The sequence below is a fragment of the Primulina eburnea genome, chromosome 14 (assembly GCF_022965805.1).
Source record: "Primulina eburnea isolate SZY01 chromosome 14, ASM2296580v1, whole genome shotgun sequence".
Lineage (NCBI taxonomy): Eukaryota > Viridiplantae > Streptophyta > Magnoliopsida > Lamiales > Gesneriaceae > Primulina > Primulina eburnea.
Genome location: NC_133114.1, coordinates 32,781,522 through 32,803,468, shown reverse-complemented (window position 1 = coordinate 32,803,468; position 21,947 = coordinate 32,781,522). Strand labels below are relative to the sequence as shown.

The following is a 21,947-nucleotide window of genomic DNA, read 5'->3' as shown; positions in this document are numbered from 1 at the left end:
CATAAGAAATTAACATATGAAATTTCAAGTGTTAACTAACCAAAAAACCTACATCGTCCTTTTAAAAAGAATAAAACATAAAAATATCTCTCCGACAGCTTCTCTTCACTCCTTTGAAATTAATAGAAGTCCATCTAAGGACTTGCTTATCAGATAGAAAGCCTTTGATCCTCGATACAGCATATCAAACCTTGGGGATAGAGTACTTTTCTCCATCTTACTTCGAGCACTAGATACATATTTACAATATATTGCTCCACCTAATTAGTTGATATTCCTAACTTCAAACTCAAGGGCTAATGTCCTCGACTGCTCAAATTTTGCTTTAGTAGTCATCACAAAACAACTCATAAATCATTTAAACTTTCACTTTTAAACGATATCACAATAAATTCGTGAGTGTATGTAAGATTTTATTGTGTTGGTGTGCCTTAATCAAAGAAGGTCTGGTACAGCTATTCTCTACCATGGAATTTCTAGAACGGTGCTTCTATAACTTATAAAATCTCTTTCTATATCCGACGTGTTTCATGGGAAGCAAAGATAACTCAGTTCCTGCCAAGGGTTTTCCTCCTTTTTCGATTTGAATTATTAAAAGTTTTTTGTATATCTTCTTGGGTTCGATATCTTCTCTATTTTTGTTTGTTGTTCCTCACTGGATTATTGTTGCAAAGGAAAAAAAGGATAGCTGCTTATTGGCGTGTGACAAGGAAGTCATCATTTTTTTCTCATTGAAAAATGTGATAGACTAATTACTTCTAGAAAGAAAAGAATCCCATACTTAATTCAAACAATTTTCCTTTCATCTAAAAATGTGTTAAGACACCCTGATCCTAATTGTTAAAGAGAAAGTATTTCATATTTAATTTAATTTTTGTGACATTGATTCATACTGGAAGGATCTAATAATTCAGGTAGCCCATATTCTGAGTTCTGCCTACCACTAGTTTTTATGTCTTGGAATTGTTGTGTGGAAGATTTTCCATCAAGCATGTCCAAGATTTGACTCCATTAGTTGAGAGCTGGCAACTCCTGATAGGTAATAGACTTACAGTCTCTTTCTTACTAGCTGTTCATGTGAAAATGTTTTCTAATATCTCATCATAGATTTCAACAACAACGGGAGGTGAAGATATGGCTTCATTTATTGAAAATGGAAAGATGTTCTATGACGAATCTTTTTTTTAGGTAGTGTAAGAGCTTTCATGGGCTCGTGGCCTAAAAGTTGCAGAAATCACACGTAAAAGAATGACAGTTAGATTCCAGATTGACATTAGGTAAGAAACAGAGAGGCTGGTGTTTGAGTATTTACACTTGCGTTTTTGTTTTTCCAGATAGGTTTAATTTATCTCTCATAATTTGTGTTTGCTATGCGCGAGGAGTATTGGCATTGCGAAATGAAGGGGTACAATGATACATGTAACAATATGTTCAGGAGTTGATTGTAGCTATCAGTTGTCCAAGCATGGGTTCTTAATTAATGACTCCTAGGACATGCAGTAGTTCATCAGTTTAATCACGAATTCATGTCTCTACTTGTTAATATAGATGAAAGATGACTAAATAAACTTGGATGGAGGGGTTAACACATGCATTTACTTGAGCTCCATGGCATAAAAAATTAAACCCAACAATCTCTAACCCTCCCTTTCTTGAAATCTGTGTGTCAATCCAAATGCAACGAACAAAGTTTCGTCAGATTCACCCCGTGCATTAATCTATCGAGATCAGAAATAATGTATGCGTACAAATATTCATCGAGGTTTTGAAATATTATAAAATATTTTGTGGTACTATCTTTTGAAATTTAGCAGACGAGATTTGATTTTTTGGTACGGGCGTGCACTCATCTGCTTGTCATTTCAGATATGAATTCCGTACTCAACCTGTTCGATATAGGCATGCATGTGAACCGTGACTTGATAGATATTTTCGTTCAATCTTCTTCTTTTTTTAGAAACGAACGATTGATTAAAATCTGGGATGCATTCATTTGTCAGAAACTGTTGAGGTAATTACCATTTTCATGACAATGTGATTTATGTATGTAAATTTAAGGAACAAAGACTTGAAACACAGCTAGACCTAAGAGTGTCATCGAAATAAAAGTGGGGTGTATTCAATTCAGAGTTTTGATGACTTTTAATGACTTTTTTAATGATAGACTTTTATGGATTTGATAAATTTTTATTGACTTTTATGGAATCTCATAGGTTTATAAACAGATTTATGTGATTTATGTAGACTTTTTTGCAAGATTTTTATAGACTTTTATAGATTTTTTTTTATAGAATTTTATAAATTTTGTAATTAACTATAACATGTGATTTTTTATTAATTTCTTTGAACCAATAATTAATTGACATATATAACATATTCAATTTGAAATTATTTTTAATATTTATATTAATAAATAAATTTACTTATTTAAAAGTTAAATCGTTTAATCTTTACATGTATTTATATGTGGGTTTATATGCATGTTTGTAAATTTTTTAAAATACATCAATTGATTAACATGTAATCTTATTTTTAAATTGATAATATAAATGTAAAAATATTATTATTTATTATTGTGTGAATATAATTTTGTATAAAAATATCATAGCTTACATATTAATTAAAAATATGAAAATGAATTTAAAAAATCATTGTTGTTACGCAACTATTCAATTATTAAGAATTAAACAACATTTTTTTGATCATCTTTTATTATTATTGAATATTACATTAATTTGTATAAATTATAAATAAAAAATCACAAAATCAATTCTATAATTCAAAATTTTCCCGTGTTATTAAAATAAAAAATTATTAAATGAACAATCAGCCAAAAAACTGAAAAATTTGAAAAAGAAAGATGAAAATATATATAGAGATACACTTCGAAAATTTGAGAGAGTAATAGAAATTGAAGACAGGAGAGAAGATATGAAGATATGTGATGTGAAGCGACAGAGAGAGTTAGAAGTTTTAAAAATCCATTCAAATCTTTGGGGTGAACCAAATACAATTTTTTACAATTTGTAGTTGTACCTTAGGCTTTAATGTTTGTATGTCAATGAATTTCATGGAGTTATTAAAAGTCCATGGAAAATTTGAATACCTGTAGACTTTTATAGAGTTTATAAAAGTCAATGTTGAATACTACTTGACTTTTTAAAACTCCATGAAAGTCTATTTTGAATACCACGAGACTTCTATAGAGTATGCAAAAGTCTTGATTGAATACCTCTAGATTTTTAAAATCTACAAAAGTCAATAAATTTCCCACGTTGAATACACCCCTAAAAAATAAAACCCCGTGAATGTGATCTCAATTTAGGGATGGCAATGGGCCGAGGCGGGTTTGCCATCCACATCCCCAAAAATTCCATCCCCACTACCAGTCCCAATTCCCGCTTAATCTCCAAACTCGAAATTTCGGGGATCAACTTCTCATCTCTGTTTCATGAATTTAGAGATTTTTTTAAAACCAAAACTTATTATTATCTATTATTATTAGAGATAATATTAATATTAATATCAATATTAATAATAATAATAAGATAATTAATATTTTAAAAAATAATATTATTTTTATATTATTAATATTCATAATACTATTATTTTATTATTGATATTATTTTCGGGACGGATTCGGAGATTTCGGAGATGGGGATAGTAATCTCATATCCGCCCCAAATTACATCGGGGATTTAAAAAAAAATCTCCGAACCCGAACTTAAACCCGAAAAAATCAGAGATCTCAATTTTTGTTTCGAGTTTTCCCCGCGAAACCCCAGAACCGTGAGAAAAGTTGTCATCCTCAATCTTCATTCAGCACCCCCTCCCCTGCCAATGAGAATAGGGAAGAATATATAATTTGGGCCCAAAGTGGAGAAAAAGGCAAACACATCTTTTATTCGAATAATATATGCTTTTGAAAATTAATGATTATTTTTTATATGTTCATCAAGCAAAGATGACAAGTAAAAAAAGTAGAAAGAAAAAGTCATAAAAAGCCACCATGCATTGTCTCCTTGAGAGTTGTCAATTATACTTTTTGTTTAATTAAGCCCATTAATTCACATTTCATTAGATTATATATTGGTCCATACTTTTGGGTGTCAAATGTCAATTAATGTATCATCCATCGTTCGGTCCTTTTGTTATCGTCGTTGTCGTCGTCGTTGTCTTTTATAATATCACGAGTAAAATTAGTAATTTCCCTAAAAACAATATGAAGACGTGATCAAGATTGATCACACGACTAACTTGGATTTGGGGAAATCTGTTGTTTGGTTTGAGTTGTTGGGAAAACAAAGGAATTGGAAGTAATGTTGTTCCAGTGTACGACGGTTGGTATTTGTGTGAAAATGGATTTTTAAAATGGTGCTCAGCTTTCAAACTGCAGTTGCAATTTATCAAGACATTATATATATATATATATATATATTAATAATTAATTTATGTAATATTAAAAACCAAATAAATGAATGATATAATAAAATAGTGGGATTGTGATCTGAAACAAATTATTGGAAAACTGGCATGTGCATGTCTCCTCCAAAAAAAAGTCTCGCCAGCTCTCATTTCTGCAACTTTGCTTTTGGTTTCTCTTACATAATTTTATCAAACAAAGTATTGCACACCACCCTTTCTTTCTATATTAAATACATGCAAGTAAGTAGGTAGATGATCTCATTTCAATCTTTTAATTAATTAATTAATGTATTCTAAAATTAATCTCAAATTTAATTTTAAGAATATAATTATGAAATTTTTTGCTCAAAAAATAAAACTCTTTACATGAAAGTAAATAATAATTATTTGCGCATCCATGCAGTATATATCATGATCGTTGATATCACTACTCGCAAGTTTTCAACATTCCTTCTTGGCGGAAAACAACAGTAATGGACGAATCTTGGAGAATGAGAATTGGGACGCCCACGACAAAAGTCACACAGCCCAAATTTCCAAAATACCCATCCACTGAAGACAACACCCGGCAAACTGCCTCCGGCGACATATCCCACGAACACCCTCTGAACCCCGAAGACTTCACCGACGTTTTCGGTGGGCCACCTCGAACAGTTCTCTCCGGCCAGTTCAGCACTGGGTTTCCAATATCCTCCTCATCCCATTTTTCCTACGAGGAGATTTTCCGGCATCCGGAGAATGTGCCTCCGCCGACGGGAAGGATTGGCCGGAGCTTGAAAGAGTTCAGGATCCCGACGAAGAGTGTTCAAGATCAGCATAATTGTCGAAAGAGTGGTTTCTATACTGATATTTTTGGGTGGGATGATGAGAGGGTAATGAGATCAAGATCGAGGTCAAAGACGAGTTCTTCATCGATTTTAAGCTCGGAGGAGGTAAGTCCTATCCGGCGGGCGGTATGGGTAGAAGACAATGTTTCCTTTTTTGCTTCGAAGCTCAGGTAATTTATGTTTTTATTTTTTAATTTTTGGATAACTCGATTCAGCTTTTGCTGCATGTTTGTTTGAGAGTGTTTGCCGTGAGTTGCCTGATGTCCTTCTTGATTCATTTGAATTTAATGCATAGCTCCCCCAGTTTTATCTAATTTCTGTCCACATTGAATAACAATTCTTCAGCAAAATGGTGACATTTTTCACAGAAAACAAATTAATCCACTCGAATTCTAGATATAACGACCTGTTCTAGAAAAGAGATGCATGCACATTTGAAGCAACAAAATCTCTTGGAAATCAAGATTCTATATAATATGATCGAATCTTCTAGGCAATAACAGTACTTAAGAGGTAACGTGCTCCTTTGCAGGCCAATTAATGTTAAATCTGGGTGGAATCCATCAAGAATGATGCAAAACGATTGCAGAAAACAACAGAATTTGACACCATTTACAGGCACTCAGCCTGTATTCTACACTTACGAATACCCTGAGAATTTCAAGAACTACCCATTTGGATTTAGTCCGAGAAATGCATCCCCCGAGACCATTAGTGTTGAACCGATATCAAACGGCAGCTTCAGAGTGCCTACAGATTGTTTAGAACCCAATTCACCAGCCTCAGCTGTTTCTTCAGTTTGCCATTCAGACATGGAGCAAAAAACAACAGCTGTTGAGGAAGATATGTCGATGCAAGATCAGGTAGAACTGGAAGAAGATGAAGTGATGAGCTCATATGTTATAGAAATAAACTCTGATAATAGGGAAGAGACGATTGAATCTAATGGTGTTGACGAAGCAATCGCATGGGCAAAAGAAAAGTTTCATAAACATTGTTTGGAGAGTAAATGGGGCTCTGAAAATTGCGAGAAAGGGAAATACTTAGAAGGTTAACTAGAGTTTCTTTCTTGCCATGTCTTTTTTGCCATTATTTAGACAGCATTGACTTACCATATATGTCGAACATTGCAGAAAATCTCGGTAGGAATCAGTCGTCAGGACATACACATAGTTTTGGATCTCTGGTATGTGTATATCATTTGTAATATGAGCTCATAGATACAACACGGAGACATTACCCTTTTTACAATCAACATGTGTTTTACAGTGTGCTGTATGTTTACTCTATTTCTTTTCTTTTGCTTGTCATGTAGGATGAGCAACAAGAAAAATGGGCTTTAGAAGAAGAAATACAGCCATTTGAAAGCAAGGTAGGTAACCGGCCACAAATGCAGTCAATAATGTATATACAGCTTAAGAGAGAAAAATCTTTTAACTCTCTCCCATTATTCATGGCAGTTACAAATAGAAATGCAAGTAATGGATGAAAAGATAAGGTTGTGGTCGAATGGCAAAGAATCGGACATCCGGTTGCTATTATCTTCTCTGCATGATGTGAGATGAATTAGTTGCATCTAATGACTCCTGTCGATGCTTATTTTTTAAAGTGTCACTAAGAATTTCATTATGCAATGCATAATAATATCTACAACTGTTTCTATGTTCAGGTTTTATGGCCTAACAGTGGCTGGTTTCCGGTGCCTTTAACAAATATAATCGAAATCCCGAAAGTGAAAAAAGCATATCAAAAGGCAAGGCTGTGCCTGCACCCCGACAAGCTGCAACAAAGGGGTGCTACACTCCCACAAAAATACATAGCCGAAAAGGTTTTTTCTGTCCTTCAGGTTAGTTCAGTCATCTAATGCATTATGGGGATAACTTTTTGTTAATTTCAGTGATAAATGATCGAATTATTAAACCTGTGCTTGACGATTGAAGGATGCTTGGGCTGCATTTGTCTCCCATTGTTGAGAAATTGCTGTAAAAGAAGTGTTATTTTGAACGGAAGATAGAAACCTTCAAATGCATGCCGAGGAACGCATGAAGAACGACAGTATTGAAAATCAGTGGGTTGTTTTAGTTATTATCTCAAGCAGATAGTTTATGTTCTGTTTTGATAGTTTATGGAAGTTGATTGATGGGAGGCCTCCTTTACTCACTTAAGCATTTCAGGTTCAATCAAGCACATAGTTGAGTATTCTAATCTTCGTTGATCCCTTGCTCCTTAATACGTTCCTTCCAGGTTGCTTGCTTGGACTCCTGTAATTGAATTGAACCTGCAGCATTTTTCATACAGCAAAATATGAAAAATCAGATTGAGATGAGTTCATCTCTATTCTCTTGTTTTTTTCAGCTTTTTCTGGCCCAGGCAGTTTTGAATTAAATAAATATATTCTAGGTTCTCATGAAATATCAGATTGTCCCACTAAAATTGAATTTTAAATTATTAAATTAAAGAAATATAATTGAATCTTCATTTAAATCAAAGCATACTTCGTAAACTAGTTGATTCATGGGAATACAATCTGCTAAAACAAATATAAACAAAACGGGAAAACTTGAAAATAACGAAACTCCATTATTTCCTCCCTTAAAATTAATAGTTACTCCCTCATTTTTATTTTATTGCATAAAATAATATTTATAAAGCTTAATAAATTATGCTTTGGGCTCTTTAATTATGCAAGTCAAGTGTTCACCTGACAGTTATAGTTGTGGCCTTTCAGTGTCTCTCTCTTTAATTATAGATGAATTCATCTACACTTCTTTTTTTTTCTTCATCAACATGTAAAGAGGCCATTTTTGCAAAAGATTCTACCAAAAAATCGGGATTAAGTATTTGTGTGAGAGCGTCATAGAGGACTTTACGTCGTAATGTAAAAAGTTTGCTTGCTCCGGGTTTTCGACTAACTTTTGGAGGCAGAAGCACTTGAATGGCGCCCGAGCAATCTGGTCCAACTAATGGGTTTGTACAGGGTATAAAAAACATGAGCCTGGGTTCACTTTTTCCAGCATGGTCCATTCAATACAGAAATTACACAACACTTCTTCGTGAAAGATTGGAAGTGGAAGAAAAATAAATCACAGCTCATACAATGTATGTACTTCCCATATCAAGCAAACTTACATTGAAGAGACTCCAAAATACAGATTGATGCCTCAAAATGTCAATTTTTTGTACATATACCAAGTTTTAATACCAACTTACATATAGTAGCAAGCCGACTGAACCAATATATGTACCTGAAGGCATTAGAAGCCCAAGGGCAATTCATTTATTACAACGTAACACGAACATATATATAATCACGATCAAGACATTGAGGTACCAGCACCTGTGAAAAACATAAATATGATGAACGGTAGCCTTTTCACTAATATTTTCAGAAATGAGAAGAAGCATATGTATCATTTTGTCTTCCAGTATATCAAACTCGTTTCAGTTCACTCATCTGACGTGCCGTGAAAATTGATCGTATTGATTGTAGAAAATATTATATCATATTATGGAATGCTCATCTTCACCCAATCACACTTACCATTATTCGCTTCAATGTTCACCCCATCGCCAGTTTTCCACACAATATCTTTCAACCCAGCTGACAGGTTCTTGTAAAACTGCGAACATAGATTTAAGTGATCATAAATGAATTTGTATGAATTTAAATCTATGTTATTTTTTTTTCTCTGTCTCTGATATTCAGTTCCTTAAGTTTAACAAGAAGACATCAATTATATGAACTAAATTTATCCAGAAAAGGTTTATTTAATATATTTCCAAGAAAATTCTTTGACAAATATCAAATTAAACCTCAATCATCCCAAAAGTCAATCAATTATATCTTCAAACCAGTAGTTCCATCTTTTGAGGCCACGACTAACAACAAAACCTGTAAGTACATTAGAACATCTGCAATGAATTTAAAAGGAAATAAAGTTGAAGTGTTATTACCTTGTGAAACTCTAATGTATCTCCACCAGTCTTGTGAAGCTGAACAATGTGAAGTGAAGGAGCCACCTCAAAAATCTGTAAGGGCATTTCACAGAAGATAAATACAATCAATCAAATAAAACATCAACATTTTTCATTTTGCAAGATAATCCTCAAGGCCATTTCTCAGAAGGACCTTCAAACAACATACCTCTGTTGCAATTGACAGGTGACCCTTGCGCCCAGACTTTTCCCCATGAAGTTTCATCTGAGAAAGACGAACATTAAAAAGAGTTCAGACTCGAAACTTGATTTTGATGAAAAGTAGCTCATGAAATTAACTTAAATCAAAAGTTATATTTGGCACTAATTTTAGTCACAATAATATGAATTACAACTACCACTCGCTCTGTTCTATGCTCCTACTTCGCTCCACAATTTTGTCACATAGTTGCTAACATGATCTGAAGATAATAACAAGAGTCAAGGGTAGCATGTGTCTGGGAAACATGCAGAAGGAAACCACAGCCCTCCAAAAAATATTCCATCCACCTGTTTAGCAATCATGACCAAAATGAGAAAAGGTGGTGGTTGGAAACAGAAAAAATGTGAATCACCTTGTAGTTCTTCTTCTTCACATCAAAACCCAAGGAACCAGCAGCTTGCTCAAGTTTTGAAGCAATCTCATTTGCAGAACATTTGGATGCAAATCTCGTTTCTCGCTCAGCAAACCCCTGTAGCCATCTAAAGTGTCGGGCATATTCTATGGATTCTTAAAATAGAGTGATTCCACCACTCCACTGCAACTATAATTTCTAGTTCATACATGTACATACCATTTGCTTTTCAAAAAGAGAATTGAGATTGAGACCCTGTGAGAAGGAGATAAGCTCGAAGGCAGTCATGAGCAGTGGTGGGGTAGGTTGTTGTTCCTCTTGCATTTCCACAACAAAGTTCGGTGAGTCCTGAATGCAAAAAAAGAATAGTTTATTTACATCTATCTTTAACATTTAAATAATAAAAGCTACATCAGAAACCCACCGCTGATTCATTAAAAAGAGCATCAACATCGTCAAGAGCAACTTCCTCGCATTCAAATATAGGTTTCTTGTATCCTTTCTTGAACCACCCATTTTGGAGAACCTCAGCAATTGTGATCCTCTGTTCCACATGGCAAAATCACGAAAATAAGTCACAATTGGCATGAAATAGAGATCAGCGAATTTTAGTAAATTAGCTGCAACAAACACAGATTTTCAGACTGAAAATGCTAAAACACTTCGTCATTCTCTTCATCTGGCTTTGCTCGAAGGGTCATATGTAAACAGCATGAAAGAAGTGGACATACAGTCAATGGATTCGGATCCAATATTCTTTTGATCAAATTCTTGGAGCTGGTAGAAAACCAAGGGGGGCATGTGAACTGCGCTGCAAATATCTGACATGATTTGAAATGGAGATTAGTGTTGGTTGAGCATTAAAAACACAAATATTAAATTTTTTTTCCGGGGTAATATAGAATAAATGTTACCTTTTTGTAACATATTACAAATTCAAGATGACAGATTTCATGTTAAGCAGAGTATATAGAATGAATGTTACCTTTTTGTACAATACCATAAGATTTGATTCTTCAAAAGGTAAATAACCAGCCATAAGAACAAAAAGTACCACACCACATGACCAAATATCTGCTTTAGCTCCATCATAACCCTTACTTTTAATCACCTAGATAATTTGGTCAGATGATTAAAAGTCTTAGATTGAAAAGAACTGGAAAACATAATGCACCAAAAGCTAATTGCAAACCTCTGGAGCAACATAGTTGGGTGTTCCACATGCTGTGTGAAGTAAGCCATCTTCCTGGCAACAAGATAATAAAATTGAACTTCAATTACAAATAACATCTTGAGTTAGGCTAGATTAAGATCTTGACAAGGTGTCCCTAAATTACAGCAAAGGGATAAAGAAAAATCGTACTTACCCAAACTTGCTGAGATAGTGCACTTAATCCAAAGTCAGAGACTTTAAGGACTCCATTGGCATTAAGCAACAGGTTCTCCGGCTACATAATAGTAAAAATAAAATACAATTCGAATTCTAGATTGTATCAACCATCAACTATCAAGACTGTTGTGAGCGACTCTTTCCTGAGATGTTCCAAGGTTAACAGGAAAATTAGAAGCTTACCTTAAGGTCTCTATGATAAACACCTCTACTGTGGCAGTAATCTACAGCATCAACTAGCTGCTGAAAATATTTTCTAGCTTCATCTTCTCCGAGCCTACCTCTAGTAGCCTAGCCTCAAGAAACCATAAGGAGTATTGTCATCAGTTACATTCCTTATAGCCAATCTGTCATAATTACACATCGACAGCGAATAATGCTCGTAACTTACAATTTTGTCAAAGAGTTCACCACCATTGACAAATTCCATCGCAATGAATATCTTTGACTTGCTGGCCATGACCTGCAGGACAAATAACTCAAATCAATTAACAGGTTTAGACAAAGTTGGCTTGACAAGTTAAATACCAACCTCATGCATTCGAATGACATTTGGATGCCTTATTAACTTCATGGTTGAAATTTCGCACTTAATCTGCTGGAGCATTAGATTTTAACAAAACGAAGAGAAACAAAACTCCGTGGCAACTAGACAATGGAGCACGCCAGAGACCATAAAGAAAAGATGCAGTTCAATTGTTTTAAAGGAAGTAATGACACCAGCTCCCTCCCACACACAAGCATAACAAAGAAATATATTTACCAATTGTCACATTCATAACATCCCTAATTTGGATGAGAATGAGGAGAAACACAAACATACTTATTCATGCCATGTATAGCTTGCATATTCGTACTCCTACAAGTTGATCCATAAACATTTGGCGTCATTGAAGTAGTTTCAGAATTTTATAGCCGAAAGAAGTTGGAAGACCAGAAAACTACTCCGGTAAAATTTGGGAAAACATGCTTCAAACATAAGTTTTAAAGAGTCAAACCAACTCCTACTGCAAATGGAGAATTGCAGATAGAATCTGCAAAAGACCAGACAGGGGCAGACACCCATAATACAAAGACAAAAAATATCAAGATCAAGGACAAAAAAAAAAGTTAAAAGGCAAAAGAGCAGCAAAGCATCGCTCAAGATTCCGTGCAGCCTCAAAAAACTAGAAAATGCCCCGAGGGATGGGGGTGGGGGTTATCCATCAGCACCTGGCTAATCATCTTGTGCTTGAGAACTTTACTTTTATCGATAATCTTGATCGCCATATTCTCACCAGTCTCCAAGTTCCTTGCAAACTTCACCTTACCAAATGACCCTTCTCCTAATGTTCTTCCAAATTCGTACTTTCCCACCCGTGTCCTCCCAGATGCACTCTCACTTCCGCTGCCCCCACCAACACTAGATTTCGATGACATTTTCTTTGTAAAGCCTGAGTCTGAATACATACTTAAGTACAGGTTCGACCAAAAAGAACTCGCCTTTATTATAATATTCAGATTTTTTTTCACTCGCCGTGATTTCCAGTGCAGATCCCGGACATTGTTTTCTTTTCCACACTCCCTTTCAACCCTCGAAACAAAATTCCTCTTCCTGAATTTCTTGAGTTCGAAAACACTAGAGCCGCTTCTTCTTGCAAGGCTGCCACACCTGAGACTTCTCCACATTCATCTTCTCTTCCAGGATTTCCTCAAAGAAAAAAGGTAAATAGAGAAGGAATACTATAAACCAAATATCGTGAATTTAATCCCTTTTCTCCCATGTAGGATTCCGAATGGCAACCATCGTGTTCAAACATGCCGAAACAAATTAATTTAAATTATTTTATTTATTATTAAACTAGATAATCAACTATTGCATTTACTAAAATCACACTTAATAATTTTTTTTTGTTTTCTAAAAAACAATACCATGGTTGGTTATATATGGTTGGCTTCATTTTATTTTGACTCAAAATCTAAAAAAAACTTGTCTAGTGTAGGATTTGAACATAAACTTAACGAATAAGATGATTTGTAATAAAATAATGGTTATCTGAAACCTTAATTAAAAGGCGAATGGAGATGTGAATAAGATTATTTGAAAATTATGAGTTCAAATAATTTCGATTAGTATCATTTTTATGTTGAGAAATATCGTAATCAGTACTTTTCAATAATGCGGGCAGGGCAGGTGGTCTTTTACTTCCAACACTAGTTTTCATTATCATTTCCCAATCAATATTTTTTTTAATTTTTTAACCCAATAATTGAAGAGATCTTTCAAATCGGCTTGATATATAATATTTTATAGTGTATTGTTTTCATCTACTTAACACATGATATATGTGATGAATCATTGTCAATCATCCATATATTATGGTTAAATAAGTGATCAGAATTTATCCACTCAATACATATATATATATATATATATATATATATATATATATATATATATATATATTCAGACAAAATAAGGTTAGGAATCATTATTATAACATACATAAAACATGCTGCATTGGTTTAATAATTTAATAGAAGATTCTGATATATAAAAAAACTGAGACTTGTTAACCTTTGTATAGTTTAGCTTCTGATAATTTTTAAAGCCCATATAAATAATATAATAATTAAGAAAAGTATGAAGTTCATAGCGACTAATTATTTGGTACCATGGATATATATAGATATTAATCTTGATCTACCACGACGAAGGTTTCAGATAGATATTCTTGGAGGAGTAGTGATTGCTGGTAGGTTCGATCTTGAGTGTGGGGGCAGTGTCCACACCCCATATGAGTGGTTGAGATTCCATTTCATGGGAAAAAAAAAATTAAAAAAAAAATTGGTCTATAAAAAATTCTGGCCCTTGGATGTACCCCTACAGGCAGTGTCTGCAGGGATAGGATCGAATTATCCCTGATTGCTGGCCATGTAAGCTGTGCTATATGTTGAAACTTCATTGCATGATTGTTGTCTAGGTGTTTTTTTTACATTCAACATCAAGTCGTGGTCCTAATTATGAAGGAGCTAGTTGTGATTTAAATGAGTGGAATCCAAATAGTCCACCGACGGCTTCAGTTGATAGTAAATTTAGCAATCGAAACTAGATCAAATAATAATAAATAGATAATGAGTCCAATTAAGTATCGATTCTACATAGACTAATATTTAATTACTAATTTTTTTTATTAGACAACATAAATAAAAGGATCAGATATAAATTATCAATCTAAACTAATTAAATAAGACAATTGCAATTAAATATGATAGATTCAATGATCAATGAGAAGTTCAAATTCAAATAAGGAACTAAGATACACAATAATGTCAAACTTTACAATGTTGACTGTCACATGTTAAAATCCAATTAATTATTTAATAAATTCTTGCACAATCATTTTGAAATCTCCCAATTTATTTATTAAATGTTTCGAGTTAATAAATATGTTTAAATCTAACCATCCAATTATTCCTATTTGAATTTAATTAGATTCAAATGCATTATTTTTTTGTGCAATTTCAGTTTCACATAAAATAACACATAGAAATCGATTTCTATTCAATTTGATGATGAGTTGATTGACGTGTGTAAATGGAAAGTTATCAAAGAATGTCCCCGAAAATGTGTGCTAGCATTTTCAAGTAGGTAGCCATCAAGAAAATTGGAAAGAAATCCATTACATATTTTTTCATTAACGGTTCGGGCTGGTGTGGGCAAGATCATCCACCCCAATGCAATCTTTGCGCTCATTAATTTTTCTTTGTTACTCAGGAGCACTGGGGCAGCTCACTCTTCGACTTTAAGCTCTTAAATCCCAGTTTCTCTATCAAATTACGTACCCACATGAGGAACAATTACTATGCATAATATATAATAAAAGTAACTAAATATAGAAGCAACATATATATATAAACGAAACATCAATGAATCAGACTTAAAATGACACAATAAAATATGTAAAAATGACACACATCAGGAAATATAATGAAGGAGGTACTGAAGGATACATGGAAGAAACTCTATCTAATTGAAAGAAAGAGGAGACAACTGAACGAAACATATCACAAGCCACTGAGAGGTCTGAACAAAACTTATCTCAAAAGATTGATGAATCCCCACAGTTGCCTGAAACTTGGAGAAGCCAACACAATATAATCCGACCAGGGATATAACAAGGAGACAGATTATACCTCATCATGATAGATATGGTTATGTTGACATAATTTCTTATGATTTGGATGTAGCGAGTAATGGACATGAACGATGAAAACCAACAATTTGTCTTCCTAGAGAAACCTTACATTAATCCTAGCCTTAATCTAATTTTAAAAAATGTGGATCACTGATAGGTATTTTTAACACATTTCTTGATATATATGGATATAGCTTATTTCTCCCAAGGTCATAATTATCTGTCTTGCTCCTGCATTTCTTTGGATGAGGAGGATAAAAAAAAAACAAAATAAAGAAATCAGATAAAATCATGATATATATACGATTGCAATGATTGATTCAATGCCTTTTTTTCACCAACTGCCAAATCCCAACTTAGGTCATTCTTCCTTTGACTAATAGTACAGCACATAGTGCTGATTTTGACACATTTTGCTAACGATTTGATTCCTGTCACAAAGTAACTCTAGAGTCATGTGATTTGTGCATGAATATAAATTATTTTAGTATCTTTCAACTAATTAATACAATGAAATAATTATACTTATATAATTTTAACATCGATCGTATATAGATATATATATATCATCAACTTCTTTCCACGTTAAGCTGTTCATCATATATATATTACCAAATGTTTTTATTTTCAAAGACCATAGTCATGAGTTTTTCCAAATCGTTCCAGTGTTATATTTTGTAACTGAATATATGCATGCATGCGGCTCGGCCAGGCTGTAAATTAATGGCAATAAATTGCATCCCGGAAAACGTGATCTAAATTAATGTAGAGAGCATAAAAACATAAAATATTCCTATTTTCGCAGAATTCCATGTTCGAACTTATATGTGGCTGCTAGCTAATGACAACGCGTAAACCCAGTTTCATGCGGGTTAATTAGATCCTAGATTAAACTATATTAATTAATGAGCGAGCTGGATGGGATGATGCCAACAAGATTCAAAGCCAGAGAGCTCCTGCATCCTTGAGCAGAGGAACAAGACTGCCATTAATGTGGCAAGTCAACACTTTCTCTATGCCTCCCAAGAACCTGCCACCCACGAACACCGCCGGCACCACCAGCTGTATATGTGCACCGTTGCCGCCACCGGATAGGTGATAAAGTAGAGCCTGAATGTCTCTGCCAGATTCGTGGTGGTCGAGCTCCACGATAGCAGGGCCAACTCCGAGTCCCAGAAGCAACTGTTTGACTACGTGGCACATGCAGCATCCGCTGATTGTGAACACCACCACCGCATTGCTGGACACCAGCACGCTCAGTGTCTCGAACACAGGCTCCCAGCTCGCCGCAGCTTTCACCTCTCCTCCAACTCCAACACCACCGCCAATCATCACCAACTTATCTGCTACTTGATTCATTTGGTAAGGATTATTAGCTTAATCGTAAAAACTTTGACAGAGGATCGAAGTTAAAAAATATATAAAGTTGTGATCAGCAAGACAGGAGAAATGAATTAGAAAGGGTTGTGTTAGCCGTTGTATATATATGCATCGACGAGAAATTGGAAAGTTGGCATGTGAGTGAGACACAATATATTCATTGGTGAAAGACCAAACAACTTTAAGGGTTTACAAAGCATTTATAAGAGCATCTGTTTTGCATGACAAAGAGTGAGACTGTGAGAGAGAGAATAGGACGCACTGAATAAAATCAGAAGGCATAACAAGTAGCTTCAACGTACCCGGCAATTTCTGCGGCTGTGATTTCTTCTTCTGTCTGTCTGTAATCCAGCATGAGGGAAGAAGATCATTAATGAGTAGGGGGTGTATATATGGGCACTAGAAACGTGATGTTAAAGTTTTGTAGGAAATTGTTCAAAACTTGTTACTTTCTATACTATTGTAATTAGGGTAATGCTATGTGTACATAATGGGTTACATAGAGGTTTACATGTAATTATTAATTAATTATTAAATTACAATTAAACCTTCATCCTAAATTGATAGACTACACATTTCATTCATTATTTCTTCTCCTATCAATAATATTAAATTGCTTTTTTAAATGCAAGTCCTGAGATTTATCATACAATTTTTTTTAAAAAAAATATATTTTGATAAATATTATATTTTTCAATATTTAATAAATCATATAAAGATGTAAAAAATATATTTAATAAATATAATGATTTTTAAAATTAAAAAAATTAATGATTGTAACTACAATAATAAATTATTATATTGCCAAAATTAGAATTAGACAAACGAAACAATCTACAATCTCTTTTACGAATCTACATCTAAAACAAACGAAACAACAAATTGGAAGAAAAAAACTAACCTTAATTTACAGTAATAAAGATGTAAAAAAAAGAGAATAGATGGTCGTCTCGATAAGCAATAGAATATTTCTATGATCTCGATTTTTTCTTCGTCTTTACCGCATATGGATTTGGAAGCGAGGGTTGGGAGAGGAGAAGAAAGATACGGTCAATCGATTTGGAGTGAGGGCTGAGATAGGAGAAAAAATAATTAATAGAATAGGTAGTCTATCAATTTAGGGTGAGGGTTTTATTTGTAATTTAATAATTAATTAATAATTACATGTAAGCCTCTATGTAACCCATTATGTACACATAGCATTTTCTTTGTAATTAAAAGTAGCTAGTATTAAATATATATATATATATATATATTTACCATGCATTTTTATTATTCCGAAAAAAACAATGATCAGTACAATACGAACATAATATTTATATGTTTTTGTGTATTAAATTTAAAACAGGTCGGGTCCTATGAGACTCATATTATATTTATTACATTTACAAAATCAATCACACATACGAATTAATACCCGACCCAAACTCATTTCATCTCCACTCTAACGGGTACATATATGCCATATTTATTTATATATCCTTTTGAGGGATTGATTGATGAATTAACTTTAATGGCGTGGCATGGAATGCATGCCTAGATTAATTAGCCTGATTATATATATATATATATATATATATATATACACTAACTAGGTCACGTCACATTTATTTAAGCTGACAATTCATTTGTTATCAATGGGTCTATTCCCCGTTTTCTGAATCTGTGCTGTGTATTGTCCGTATCAGTTGCCAGACCAATTTTCCTGAGGGAGGAAATAATAAACATTTATTATTAGTCGTACTAAAATAATTATCAAGCATTGCATATTTTACATCCATCGGTTTCCAATTTTTATTTTATATTATAATCCATTCTTTCACTTTTTTTGTTAGAAATACAAAATATTATTTTTTTAGTTTTATAAATAGTTCAAAATATATATAACAAAGCAAACCGATTTACAAATCCTAATATGATCTTTTCAATTCCCATAATTTTCATATTAACGTAGCTTTTATTACAAAGAGTCTCATTTAAGATACAGTTACGAAATATTTATCATATCAAAATAAAATAAATAATAGTAAGAAAATTTTGATCCAAACATCTACTCGAAACTCTTATTTCTCAGGTATGGTGAAATTAGCTTTCGATCTCTCTCTGATACTGTTCATAATCCCCATTTGAGGTATTTATTGACCAGTAGAATTGTGGCAAGAGAGATCTCAACTTGACGCCCCACACCAACCCTTCTAACACATATATTTTAATAGAACATCCGATTATCAAAAATATTTTTAGTAGGTCATTAGATAGATAAAGGTCGAGGGCATTATCCTCGAGGATAACATTTCCCTAACCTTCTTCTCTCCCGTTGGTAAAATTGGAAATTCGGAACAAAAGAATAGTAATAACTCCACGGTTTGGTAAATCCGATAGCGACCGGGTATCACAGTAGTGGCGACAAGTAACACAAAAATTCAAGAAACACAACTTCATTTAAGGTGGAGGTGAGCTAAGCATCTTATTTTGTATTTCAAAACTTCATAGACAAATCCCTCGTCCAGAAGAAAGTTGAGACAGGCTCACAAATTTATTCAGGCAGTAAATCAGTTAAAACACGTATATATGAAGTTGTAATCCAGAAGTCAGTAACCAGTTAATCTTTAAACAATCACAGAAGCATAGGATCTTAATAAGTAGCATATTTACAGAGACGTAGCTAACAAAGGCAGATGACCAAAAATTAGAAGACGGTAATTCTCATAACATAGTCCAGATGAAAGCAAGCACCTATCATCAATAGTTTTACTGTAGAAAGTAACCGTTAAAGCTCATAACGAACCATCGACTGAGATCGCACAGTCGTGATAGCCAGCAGCATAGCAAGATAAACTTTTTTACTTGTAGCATGTTATTCCCGAGGAAATATTTTGAACTCTACTCTTATCCTTCTTGGATTCCCTGGAAAATACATTGAAATGACTCAATGAGGCAATAAATTTGAATTACATGATTGGCAAGGCAAATACATCAACCTAACAAGATATACCATGTTACCAAGCAGATGTGCGATATTGTTGCAACAAAAGTGCACGTGACGAAGAAATCGAGCATCCTTGAGCGAAAAATTACAAAGATAGAACATATATGATGCAAGAGTGGCTGTTCATTATAGCTAGAACAAAGAAGTAATCAACAACATGAACGATCCAGTGTCATAGAGCAAACATAGGAAGATCTGTGACGAAAGAAAAATAACTCAATTACACAAAGTCAATTTATTAGGGAGTAGCTTGATTTTAGTCAATACATTTCATAAAGAAGTCCAATAATCTGAAAGAAGTAATATTTCCTACGATGGATTCCAGTAAAATAACTGCACATTTGGCTCTCAGAGGGAGAGGACTTCGAACTTCCAATCAATTCCACCAAATGAGAATAAAGGCTAAATATGTATTCAAACCCAATCGTTATGCTCATTACTGACAGAAAAAGTTGATACAGTAACTCAAATATGATGCAAGATACCTGAATTACTGTCTAACTAAATAGAAAACAAGTCAAGAAACAGCTGACGGTTTGTGATTGAACATAAAAACATCCTAACAAACTTATGAATCCATCTCAGTCAGTGGCACAAAGAAACAGCTACAGAAAACATGAGATTAAGGAATCCCCCGTCAATCCCAGTTCAATGTCTATTTTGCTGCTAGCAATGGCTAGCACAGATTTCAAATCACAAATCAGAAAGTTGCCCAAGCTTTTACATCAGAAGGAAATTTACCTCAAAGAAATCCACTAGCCAATCTTTTCTCAAACCCCACCTCAAAATGAGTTCATTTCCAGACAATAAGTTCTCCTCTTCACCAGCATCCTTGCAGCAGTGCCGAAAGGCTCCTCAAATGCGGAGGCTACCCAATTCCCTTCCGAACCCACGGCCTCTATCTTCGACTGCTCACGAGGCTTAATTGCAACCAAAGTCGCCCCTATCAGCACCATCCCATTTGGCAGCTCCAAATGGGAAGCATACCATAACCGCATATTCAGAGCTGGAACAAGAGTCCTCTTTGATGCCGAGGATGCAGACAATGGCTTCAACCGAAGCTCCTCCAACTGCACTTTGTTCATAGATAATACTCCCTGTCCATCTGAGTCGTTCAAAATCAAGCTTTCTAGGGTTTTGTGTTCCGCTATTATAGGCTGCAGCAGATAATGCCTCGCCGAGGCCGCGATCAATGAGCTAATAGTCCACACAACACGCAGCTTTAAACCCCCATTCGTGTAAAAAGACTCTGGTATGCTGCCATTATCAATCGCCAATCCATTACTGTTATTTCCAATATCATTATTATCGACATTACGACCACAGACCCTAATCGGATTATGAATGACACTGGAAGCGGCAAGAATAACACAATTATCGAGCGTTGACCCAAAATCGGCCCTCCACTTGAGCAAAACACCAGCGTCTATCCCCAACTCCCCACTCGGAAGTGTAATCCGCAGGAGCTTGATTTCGTTAAAATTCTTCAATACTTGAGTAGGTGAATGGTGGGTGACGCAGTTTTGCTCGGTTTCGCAGTCGGAATCTTCTGCGAAGGAAGGAAGGCGACTGGCGGCTGGAGTAATGAATTGTGTAAAAGATTGAAAGGGCTTGAAGAGTCCGAGGAATAGGCGAAAGAAAGAGGATATGGGGTGCCGGGATTTTTCAGAGGCGAGCGAGGAGGAAGAGGAATCGTCGTCCGAGATGACGCAATCGACGCGCACGATTATGGTGTCGACTTGAGGAACGAGAGAGTGAAACCGCTTCGAAACAACGCAGCATCGGCCCAATGATTTGACATCCCCAATTTTGTTGAAGATGACGAGGAGAAGGGAGTCCGGAATCCCGTCGAACAGATCGATCGGCTCGGGGTGGATTTTACCGCCCAGATCTAATCGAATAGAACCCATTTCCCACGAACTAACTACGCAAAACCGAATATCTCCTTTGGGATAGTGTTGTGCAGGCAAGATCTACGAATGGGAAAATAGGATAAGAAATCGAAGATCCGAGGCGTAAAGCTCTGAATATATAAACTCGACTGTTTCAGTCGGGCATTGGAGGCGATTAGAGGAGAAAGAAACACACGATTAGTGTGTGTGCTGTGCGTCTTTTTTACAGCGAACAAGTTTTTTTATTTACTTCGTGAACAAGTTATTATCATCACTGCATACATATATTATACACACACTAAAAATAAAGAGATTA

The 21,947-nt window shown here is 34.6% G+C and overlaps 4 protein-coding genes across 8 annotated transcripts; 1 reads left to right on the top strand and 3 right to left on the bottom strand.

The window, feature by feature from the left end:
* The first annotated feature begins 4,855 nt into the window (after window positions 1-4,855).
* On the top strand, window positions 4,856-7,526 carry LOC140813198 (uncharacterized). 2 transcript variants are annotated; one of them, XM_073171673.1, is made up of 7 exons: window positions 4,856-5,422; window positions 5,785-6,288; window positions 6,387-6,438; window positions 6,568-6,624; window positions 6,713-6,808; window positions 6,922-7,098; window positions 7,193-7,526. In XM_073171673.1, exons 1-7 carry the CDS (start codon window positions 4,899-4,901, stop codon window positions 7,223-7,225), a joined length of 1,443 nt encoding a protein of 480 aa, XP_073027774.1. In that variant the 5' UTR covers window positions 4,856-4,898; the 3' UTR covers window positions 7,226-7,526. The 2 variants fall into 2 exon arrangements, with proteins under 2 accessions (XP_073027774.1, XP_073027773.1); XM_073171672.1 differs by having other exon boundaries at window positions 5,785-6,302; window positions 6,386-6,438; window positions 7,193-7,524.
* An 816-nt stretch (window positions 7,527-8,342) lies between these two features.
* On the bottom strand, window positions 8,343-13,069 carry LOC140813196 (CBL-interacting protein kinase 23-like). 4 transcript variants are annotated; one of them, XM_073171668.1, is made up of 15 exons: window positions 12,405-13,061; window positions 11,725-11,787; window positions 11,584-11,655; window positions 11,376-11,483; window positions 11,170-11,250; window positions 10,995-11,048; window positions 10,788-10,913; window positions 10,534-10,623; window positions 10,227-10,346; window positions 10,022-10,150; window positions 9,803-9,919; window positions 9,397-9,453; window positions 9,207-9,281; window positions 8,794-8,872; window positions 8,343-8,589 (listed from the first exon to the last, which is right to left on the bottom strand). In XM_073171668.1, exons 1-15 carry the CDS (start codon window positions 12,858-12,860, stop codon window positions 8,567-8,569), a joined length of 1,650 nt encoding a protein of 549 aa, XP_073027769.1. In that variant the 5' UTR covers window positions 12,861-13,061; the 3' UTR covers window positions 8,343-8,566. The 4 variants fall into 4 exon arrangements, with proteins under 4 accessions (XP_073027769.1, XP_073027771.1, XP_073027770.1 ...); XM_073171670.1 differs by lacking the exon at window positions 11,725-11,787 and having other exon boundaries at window positions 12,405-13,065; XM_073171669.1 differs by lacking the exon at window positions 8,343-8,589 and having other exon boundaries at window positions 8,811-9,144; window positions 12,405-13,067.
* A 3,049-nt stretch (window positions 13,070-16,118) lies between these two features.
* LOC140812838 (glutaredoxin-C9-like) lies at window positions 16,119-16,951 on the bottom strand. Its single transcript, XM_073171205.1, has one exon. It carries the CDS (start codon window positions 16,727-16,729, stop codon window positions 16,310-16,312), a length of 420 nt encoding a protein of 139 aa, XP_073027306.1. The 5' UTR covers window positions 16,730-16,951; the 3' UTR covers window positions 16,119-16,309.
* A 2,353-nt stretch (window positions 16,952-19,304) lies between these two features.
* Window positions 19,305-21,895, bottom strand: LOC140811480 (F-box protein At5g46170-like). Its single transcript, XM_073169387.1, has 2 exons — window positions 20,481-21,895; window positions 19,305-19,657 (listed from the first exon to the last, which is right to left on the bottom strand). The coding sequence occupies exon 1, from the start codon at window positions 21,647-21,649 to the stop codon at window positions 20,522-20,524; it is 1,128 nt and encodes a 375-aa protein (XP_073025488.1). The 5' UTR covers window positions 21,650-21,895; the 3' UTR covers window positions 19,305-19,657; window positions 20,481-20,521.
* Window positions 21,896-21,947: the final 52 nt, after the last annotated feature.

What these genes read in the sequence shown, in the direction of transcription:
- LOC140813198 (XM_073171672.1), top strand. Translation starts at nt 4,899, where the DNA reads ATGGACGAATCTTGGAGAATGAGAATTGGGACGCCCACGACAAAAGTC. An exon ending in TATTATCTTCTCTGCATGAT is followed by an intron (nt 6,809 to 6,921) that starts GTGAGATGAATT and finishes TTCTATGTTCAG; the next exon opens with GTTTTATGGCCTAACAGTGG. An exon ending in AGGTTTTTTCTGTCCTTCAG is followed by an intron (nt 7,099 to 7,192) that starts GTTAGTTCAGTC and finishes TGACGATTGAAG; the next exon opens with GATGCTTGGGCTGCATTTGT.
- LOC140813196 (XM_073171668.1), bottom strand. Translation starts at nt 12,860, where the DNA reads ATGTGGAGAAGTCTCAGGTGTGGCAGCCTTGCAAGAAGAAGCGGCTCT. An exon ending in CTCTTTTTGAAAAGCAAATG is followed by an intron (nt 9,920 to 10,021) that starts GTATGTACATGT and finishes AGATGGCTACAG; the next exon opens with GGGTTTGCTGAGCGAGAAAC. An exon ending in ATACATTAGAGTTTCACAAG is followed by an intron (nt 8,873 to 9,206) that starts GTAATAACACTT and finishes CTATGTTCGCAG; the next exon opens with TTTTACAAGAACCTGTCAGC.
- LOC140812838 (XM_073171205.1), bottom strand. Translation starts at nt 16,729, where the DNA reads ATGAATCAAGTAGCAGATAAGTTGGTGATGATTGGCGGTGGTGTTGGA.
- LOC140811480 (XM_073169387.1), bottom strand. Translation starts at nt 21,649, where the DNA reads ATGGGTTCTATTCGATTAGATCTGGGCGGTAAAATCCACCCCGAGCCG.